Genomic DNA, 9,686 nt, shown 5'->3' on the forward strand with positions numbered 1-9,686 from the left:
CACACCCATTCCACACTCTTGACTAACCACACCACTTTACACAGATCTAGGCACACCCATTCCACACTCTTGACTAACCACACCACTTTACACAGATCTAGGCACACCCATTCCACACTCTGATTAACCACACCACTTTACACATATCTAGGCACAACCATTCCACACTCTGATTAACCACACCACTTTACACAGATCTAGGCACACCCATTCCACACTCTGATTAACCACACCACTTTACACAGATCTAGGCACACCCATTCCACACTCTCTTACCATCACACACACTCTGATTAACCACACCGCTTTTCACAGATCTAGCTAGGCAAACCTGACACTCACACACTCTGATTAACCACACCGCTTTTCACAGATCTTGGCACACCCATCGCACACACTCTGATTAACCACACCGCTTTTCACAGATCTAGCTAGGCAAACCTGACACTCACACACTCTGATTAACCACACCGCTTTTCACAGATCTTGGCACACCCATCGCACACACTCTGATTAACCACACCGCTTTTCACAGATCTAGGCAACCTGACCCTCACACACTCTGATTAACCACACCGCTTTTCACAGATCTTGGCACACTGTATTCCACACCGTCACACACACTCTAATTAACCACACCGCTTCTCACAGATCTATAGGCACACCCATTCCACACACTGACACCTCTCTTGCATGGGGCATGTTGAGTGATTCCAAATTTCGTGTTTTATATAACTTTTACTAATTTTATTCTTGCATTTACAAATCTAGAAATGTATATATATATTTTTTCATGTTTAACAACTGAAATGGTAAAGATTAATAGGCCCTGTATTCACAATTATATTGTCTATAACAGATTTGAAAAAAGAGAAAAAAATACTTTTTTTAAATCGAATGTAGTTATGAAATTTAATGTAAATATAATGTACATCCTGGTCAGTATGCAATTGAGGAAACGGACTGTGGTCAGTGGTCACACACTATTTCATTTGTATTTCATTATATGACATTATTTCTTATGCTCACCTCGCTACAATGGTAATTGCCAATTCGTCCACTCACCACATGGTCTACTTTCATTTAGTCTAACGCCATTATGTCCATCAACATTTCGTCTAACAGCCATTTGATCCAATAACCATTTGGTCCTATCATCACTTCGTCTAATCACCATTTCGTCTCATAACCAGTTAGTCTAATATCAATTTCATTTTCATTCATTTTGCACAATTAACTCTAGGTCCAATTAGACCAAATGGTATATGGACTACATGGCTATTTGGACCAACTGGTTATTAGATGAAATGGTGAGTGGATGAATTGGCAATTAGACCATGTGGATAGTGGACGAACCGATGGTAGACCAAATGATAGACGAGTTGGCAATTGAGCGAATTGGCATTAGACGAATAGGAAATAAACCGTTACAACATGAAGCAAAGTTGTATTCGTTGTAACTGACCTTATAATGATTGTGGTTTTCATTAGTAGCCGTCCACTAAAATTTGAATAAGTAACTTAATTAAGAGTCAATTTACACGATTTTCGTCCTTTATCAAATTTTTAGTCGAATTAAAAAGTGCAAAACTGTACATGGGTGTGTAACAATTTCTGGGTGTGATAGCGAATACTGCAGAGTGAAAAGATTCTTTATTTTCTAGCTATTCTGGCAAAATATATATGAAAAATAATATTGCTGGCATAAAGTGGACAACTAATATAAACATCTATTTGGCAAAAATATAATAAGCAAGATTGGTTCCGTTTAACATGCAGTATATATGTATATTATATTATAAGCAGCTAATTTCTAAATGTGGTTGAAATATTTCCTTCTTCATATTGTATGGTCCATGCTTGACACCCATTTCTATTGTTGATGTTATTTTTATTGAGCCCCTGTTCCTTAGTATTTTTTATTTTGATCTGAGGTATTTTCAATTTTTTGGTGTACCTTGATCGAAGCTTGAGCCTATCATTCTTAAAAGCGGTGATGTGTTCTAAATTTTTAACATATTTAAAGAAATGGAATAAGGATTTATTTATTTATTCATTTTAAAGTGGCCACACTATTTTTTGAAGATTATTGGAAGATATACTTTAGTTGTAATTCACATTTGACCATTTACTAAAACTTTAGACAGGCTGTTCGACTTTTCTTATTCTTACCTCAAGTTTTCCCCTGAATATAATTAATTCTTCATGATCGATATGTTTGGTTGTCTCTGGAATATCAAGTTGGCTTCCAGAAACTTTATTTCCACCACTTGCTGGTTAAGAACGAGGCCTACTTGTTGCTGTTTTGTTTTCACCTAGAGAATGTGGCTTGACAGAACTTCACTGCTTAAAATGAGAAAAATCATCAATATAATTATCATGATTTAAGCAAAATACCATCACAATATTGACCAAATAGTTCTCAAAAATTTATAATGACTCAGTGACTCTATATCATTACTTTGTCTACAGTGACACAGTCAGTCATTATTTTTATTAGTATGGTCACGTGATCGATCTCAGGCAGTCATTTGATTAGTATCTTATAGAGAATAAAATAAATGCCTATTTGTTTTTTTTTATTGAGTTAAGGTATCAGTCTGGTTTTGTACATCTTGTTGTAATACGGCATAGACAATTCTGCTATCTCCCTGACGTCATTGGGCAGATCATCAAAAGATGGAACTGGAGGTGGAGCCAGGAAGTGAGAAGTATGGAATGCGTTGTGGCAGAAGATCCGGATGAACTCGAATTCCTTGACCGGCATGAAGGCACACTTCCAGCTATCCGTGATATCCGGGTTAGCATCCCATGACAGAAGACTATCGTTGTACCGTATTCCAACCGCCTTGCAGTACTTGGATAGCACCGCAGCTGGATCAGCAAGTAAATCGTCACTCTCCACAACGACAGGGTCCGGATCAAGGTTGTCCAGGACGTAGACCCACAGATCATGGAGCTCTTTGTAGAGCAAACCAGAGATCTTGTATTTCTCGGGCACATCGTATCTTATGTCAAAATCTTCCAGACTTTTGGTGAGCTTCTTCCCGGTTCCGTCGCCTACATCTCTCAGAATGGAGTGGATGACCTTCTTCCAGGAGCTGAAGACCTTGGCTGGGTGACGCAGAAAGAAGGAGTGCTTGTAGTTGCTGGATTTATCTGGAAGGAACCGGAAGTGCTTACTATCCATGGACTGCGACACGCCCTTATAAAAGATGACCTTTTTGTTTGGATCCGGGTTATCGAGCATTGATTTGATCACTGGGTACCTACAAAATGAGCACAATAAATCGCAACTCATGTAAAATGGCAAATATGATCGTATCTTCTTTTTTTTAGGATTTGAAGACCTTTGTTAACTTTCTGAACGTCCAATTAAAAACTAAGTTCATGATAAGATCATGTGAATATATAGGAATCTGAGAATTATAGCGACGATTAAATCAATAGACAAAAGTATAGTAAAAAACATTAATCTGAAGAAAGGATACCACAAAGTCACTTGGCAGTATCTAAACAAACAAACAAAAACACGCGTCTCAAAATAATGTTCCATATGTATTGATTTTATAATATATCTCTCAAAGAAAATGGTGTAGGAATAAAGTTCCGGTTCCTTAAAGGGGTACTCCGGGCTGAGCGTATTTATATCTAAAGAAATAGAACGAATCCCACAGAGCGAAATGCAGAAAATTTCATTAAAATCTGATGGCAAATAACGAAGTTTTTTAATTTAGCAATATTTTGTGAAAACAGTTATACGCACGTCATTGTGAATATTCATCAGGTGGGCTGATGATGTCACATCCCCACTTTCCTTTTCCTTATTGATTGTGTGAAAGATATATCTCCCTTATAATGAAATAAGTTGCAGGAATCAATATCTAATGCATTAAATGTCAATCCTTTTTTTTGTTCTTGGAGGAAAAAATTTGAATAAACCTAATTTCATATAATAAAATACAAAAGAATAAGTTGGGATATGACATCATCAATTTGCTCATTGAATATTCATGAAGACATGCCTACCAGAATAATTCAAAACTTTAATTCAAAGATTTGAATTATTCTGGTGAAATGTCATAACTTTGTTATTCCTTGTCCGATTTTGATCGAATTTTCAGTGTTTTTTTTCCTTTTTTCATCTGTTCAAATCATATTACTTTTAACCTGGAGTACCCCTTTAAACTAATGCTTGATTCATCAATACTTTTCACGGACCGCAAAACTAAGCTATCACAGTAACAAAATACTTCATGCAGTGATCAACAAAACGGAGCATTTATAGTACAAAGTCCGACAGCTCGCCGTCAACGTCTCCTATTAAAGGGAGAGTAAAAATACCAGAAAAATATTTAAAATATTGATGAAGTTTTGAGGAAATCAATCAAAGATTAAGAAAGACTTTATTTTTCTCTCTTTTATGCAGAAGTAGGTGTGAAGTGATTCGTCTGTAGAACTAGATATACATGTATACTATAGGCAAAGTAAAACTATTTTGAACTTGTTTGAGAAAATGATATTTCTGTGACTTTTTTAATATACGATAAATGGGGAAGCTGCTCGCATTATTATGACGTCACAAATAAACAAAATCAAAATTTGAATAGCTTTTTAATTCTTTGATGGGTTTTCTTCCAACCTTCACCACTATTCTTCTATCATTCCTTTCTGCTATTTTTCAATAAACTTTTTGTTTGGGTGAAATTCCCCTTTAGGTAAAAACGAACCAAAAGCGCCATCTCGAGTCCTGAACTACTCATACCTGGCCAGTTTCCTGACCCATAATGCTAGTGTAGTCTAGTAATATAGACCCACTTGAATGATAACATGCTAATTAAACTACTCAATACATACCACAATAATTATGTTACCAAGTTGCAAAAACAATTACTTTTCCTCTTAAAACATTTTAGTATCTCTATATACAAATACAATCATAGGTCAATTTATTATCTGTAGTATTATTAGATGTCTGAAAACAAGACTATGTATTCACACACAGTAAATGAGAGACGAGACCACACATGGTTCACTCCCCCTTTTTAATAACATCATATATCAGAACTAGCTACAAACACATCTTGAAATTTCTTAGACCATTGTGCCTGAGAATGACTTTGATATTTTATACCCCACCCCCCCAAAAAAAAAACATAATCAATATAAAACATAAAAGAAAAATAATAATGTTATGGGTAAGGAGTCCAAGGCAACCAGTATAGAGTTTCATCTAAAATAACAAAAAATCTGTGACGAAGGACGGTCCTGCATGCATATTAGGTCCAGTTTGCTGTGCAAAAAAAAAAAAAATATATATATCCATGACTATATGTCCAAACTCCAGAAAGTCCCTCTCGTCCAGCCTCTCATTCAGATTGAAACAGTCTAATCAGGGTCAGTGCTAGCCTATAATCTATAGGCGGAGGCTACAGTTATTGTCCATGCAGTTAGGCTGAACGCAAGAGATAATACGTCTGATCTGGCGAGACTACGCATTTGTGGCTGCTGCCAGGTCAGACGTATCTCTTACAATAACTGCAGCCTCCGCCTAGATTTCGCTGCCACAAATGCGTAGTCTCGCTAGATCAGACGTATCTCTTGCGTTCAGCATAACAGCAAAGACAATAACTGCAGCATCCGCCTAGATTATAGGCTAGGTCAGTGCCTGCATTGGACCCTAGTCTGCTGGGCAAACCCTTCTCTCGAGTTAAGGGTCTGAATGTGCAGCCTACTCATGCCTTGTGTACTGAAGGCTAGTCTTTGCGTGGAGGCACACTTATTGATCAAAGTTCCAATCAGGGTCTGTGCCTGCAGACTAATTGGACCCTGGAATTTACTACATGTACATCCTTGATTATGTACCATCGGAGGTTAACCCCCGGGGATTAACCTTCCATAATTATGTCCGCAATATAGGAAGTTGACCTCGTAAAATCCTGATCACGCTATGCAACAATGAAATTTGATATATTTTTTAATAAACTCACTTGAGCATGTCTAGCTTGACTCGGTTATCGCATTTCTCCTCGCAGATCATCTCGGCCGCCTTCACCCAGTCCGCCTCGTCAATGTTCCCAGCGTCATGATCGACTACCTTCCCTATGGTTCCCAGGTCGATCTCGGCCTCGTAAGCAAAATAGTAGGTGTCGAAGAAGACGTCGATGTCGGGAACGAAGCTCAAGCACTTGCAAAATACGGATGATATTGACCTGGGCGTACACCACATCATAACACGGGCCTGCTGACCTGGAGTTGCACCCGCCATGTTTAGGAGCGTTTTGACAGCGCTCAACAGTATATTTTGGATCGAACTGAATGGTATAATTATATAACACCGGGGTATAATGGGGTATACTATATTCCCGCATACAGTCAAACACGACCCGCTGTGATCTCACGAAGTGGACTGTTGTGTGCGTGCATGTCGAAACTTCATGATAGCATTCAGCACACAATGCATAAACAGATCGCTTGTGGACAGAACAGATCAATGAGAAAAAGAACAAATATTGAATCTTTTTAGATATGGGTGATATCACCCAGTCCCTCGATGATGTCTACAAGAGCTCTTTCACTCTGTCTCTGTCTTTCTCTCTCCCTCGATCGGCTTCCCCACCTACACTAATCTCGATCCACTATGTCTGACAGGGGCTAGTCTGCTATGCAGACTCTGAATGGCTCGTGAGGTGGGATCTGCTGGTTTGCCAAGCAAACCAGCCTGAAAGGGCGAGCGAAGCGAGCCATTTCAGATCTGTAGCCTCAGTAGACCTAGTCTGCTATGCAGACTCGTTGAATCAGCTGTGATACACACACTGCAGATGTGGGTCTACATTTGTAGACTAGACAGGGGCGGCGGAACTTAAGTTCCGGGGGGTGGGGGACAAAATCCCAAAAAAAGGAGACTCCTGTCAAAATGGGTATTTTGGTGCAAACGGATATTTTTACCATGAGATTTCTGATTGATAATTAAAGTACAAGTCCACCCCAGAATACGTTGATTTGAATAAATAGAGAAAAATCAAACTAGCATAATGCTGAAAATTTCATCAAAATCGGATGTAAAATAAGAAAGTTATGGCATTTTAAAGTTTCGCTTAATTTTCACAAAACAGTGATATGCACAACTCAGTGACATGCAAATGAGTCAGTCGGTGATGTCCATCACTCACTATTTGTTTTTGTTTTTTTTATTGTTTGAATTATGCAATATTTCATTTTTTACAAATTTCAATCAGGACCAACTTGACTGAACCATATTACACAATGCTAATTCCACGTGTTCAGGGCCGGAGGAATTCATCGTTGTTTCACTTGACAATGAGGAGAAAATTAGAATGTTTCATATTTCATATAATAAAATACAAAAGAAATAGCGAGTGGATGACGTCATCAGTCTCCTCATTTGCATACTGACCATGATGTGCATATAACTGTTTTGTGAAATTAAGCGAAACTTTAAAAAGTCATAACTTTCTCATTTTACATCCGATTTTAATGAAATTTTCAGTGTTATGCTTGTTGGATTTTTCTCTTTTTATTCAAATCAACTTTTTGTTGGGGGTGGACTTGTCCTTTAAGATATTTATGTAGGCGTTATTACTTCCACGAGAGAGCAACGAGCGAACGGTTTGAGAAAAATTTCAAATCTGAAGTACGTTTTGTAAAGCCCTTGTGTAAAACTCGTTTTGGGGGCAATTGGTGCTATAGGCCTATACTTACTGCTAAAAGGGCATCCTTGCGGAGATATTGCGAGCGCGAAGGCAAGAGCTCAAACTTTTGGACTTTTCATGTAAAGACAACAACCATTCCGAGCATGATAAAGATAACGCGAGCGCGATCGAAGCGCGAGCAGAAATTTCACACTGACCAGGGGCCTATAACACAAAGTTTAGCAATATACAACATTTTTCTACGATTGATTCCATTGACTACAATGTACAATCAATCATGAAAATCAAGTGTACGATCAATCGCTAACATTTGTGTTACGGGACCCTGAACACGAAAAGGAACCTGTATATAAAGACGTATATATAGTGACTTGTGGAAAGGATATCTCATCAATCGAAAATAATGCGATCTGAAATTTACGATATTCCAGCTGAAAACTGGACATTCTAAAAAAAATTTTTTGTAACCATGCAGAAACAGAATGAGTATGTTGATTAACAATAAATGATGCACGCGCGTGATACTTACCGTGAGCTAAACTTGCATAAAAAAATGTTCTAACAGAAAACTGGACATTCGAAGCATTTTTGTAACAGTCCACCTCAGAAAATGATGATTTGAATCAATAGAGAAAAATCAGTCAAGCATAATGCTGAAGAATTTCATCAAAATCGGATGTAAAATAAGAAAGTTATGACATTTTAAAGTTTCGCTTATTTTTCACAAAAAAGCTATATGCACAATTTAGTCACATGCAAATGAGAGAATCGATGATGTCCCTCTCTCACTATTTCTTTTGTTTTTTTTATTGTTTGAATTATAAAATGTTTCATTTTTTGCAGATTTGACGATAAAGACCCAACTTGACTGAAACATAAAATGTTAAACAATGGTAATTCCACATGTTCAGGGCGCCAATTTTCAGTGTTGTGCTAGTTTGATTTTTCTCTATTTATTCAAATCAACATTTTTCTGGGGTGGACTTGACCTTTAATGATAATTTAATGATATATTGATATTGATTAGTCACCCATGCACCTATATTAGTAGGTCCTACAAAATTACATATTTTCGCCGAATAGTAAATTCATACTGGTAACAGACAAACGCGCGTGCAATATTGTTCGTGGAAAAGGGCATGCAAGCTATAACCACATATGGTAAGTTTATAATTATGAAACAGGCATAGATTTTCATAAAATCTCCCCAAATAACAATTAGATATATAAAAATACACAATTGTAAACAACGCGTGTGGTATACGTGGTTATTCACGGAAAGAAGAATCCCTCTTTTAATCTGCACTGAAGAGGGGGTAGGTCCGCTTTGACTAGAGGTCCATAATTATATAGCGGGTGGACCCCCAAGAGAGAGAGAGAGCCATAACCTATAGTTTCCCTATTACATATATCAACCCAATTCCATTGATAACTCTACCGGGTTTAGCAATACTTTCTATAAAAAAAAAGGTTCAAATTAAAGCTGATTTTACGACTGCTTACCCTAAGATTTCAAAATAACTACAGTCATCTTAGATTTCCTGGAGGTTTTCTATATGTGTTGGCCATCTTTTTCATGGCTGTATAAGTTTTTAGCGGGGGGGGGGGGGGGGAGGGGGCAGCACGCATAAACTTAAAAAAAAAAGAAATCTAAAGCGAGTGAGCGAAACACCTGAGCTTGTCATTTGGGCGTTTTTGCATTTTGTGAAGTGAAATTGAAGGATTTGTACATACTTTTGGTGATTTTTTTTTTTTTTTTTTTTGGGGGGGGGGGAGCATGATCTTTTTTATTTTTACTCTGGACATTTGCGTATTTTGTTCCTTTGTTAAGTAATTTTTTAACAGTCACCTTGTAGGCTTGAACCTTCTACTAGCAAAATTATCCAAGGTAATTTATTGCACACATGCTTTTATTCTATAAGTTACGTTTGCTTTGAAAAAAAAATCTTAATGGATAACAGGAGAGGGCCTATTCGCGCCCTCAATGTCCACTGACTCCGTTCATATGTAGTT

At 37.5% G+C, this 9,686-nt stretch overlaps 1 protein-coding gene across 1 annotated transcript; it reads right to left on the bottom strand.

The window, feature by feature from the left end:
• Nucleotides 1–880: 880 nt before the first annotated feature.
• On the bottom strand, nucleotides 881–6,680 carry LOC129262533 (uncharacterized). The gene is made up of 2 exons (XM_054900663.2): nucleotides 5,991–6,680; nucleotides 881–3,269 (listed from the first exon to the last, which is right to left on the bottom strand). The coding sequence occupies exons 1-2, from the start codon at nucleotides 6,266–6,268 to the stop codon at nucleotides 2,588–2,590; spliced, it is 960 nt and encodes a 319-aa protein (XP_054756638.1). The 5' UTR covers nucleotides 6,269–6,680; the 3' UTR covers nucleotides 881–2,587.
• Between the last annotated feature and the right edge of the window lie 3,006 nt (nucleotides 6,681–9,686).

The sequence above is a fragment of the Lytechinus pictus genome, chromosome 1 (assembly GCF_037042905.1).
Source record: "Lytechinus pictus isolate F3 Inbred chromosome 1, Lp3.0, whole genome shotgun sequence".
NCBI classification, from domain to species: Eukaryota; Metazoa; Echinodermata; class Echinoidea; order Temnopleuroida; family Toxopneustidae; genus Lytechinus; species Lytechinus pictus.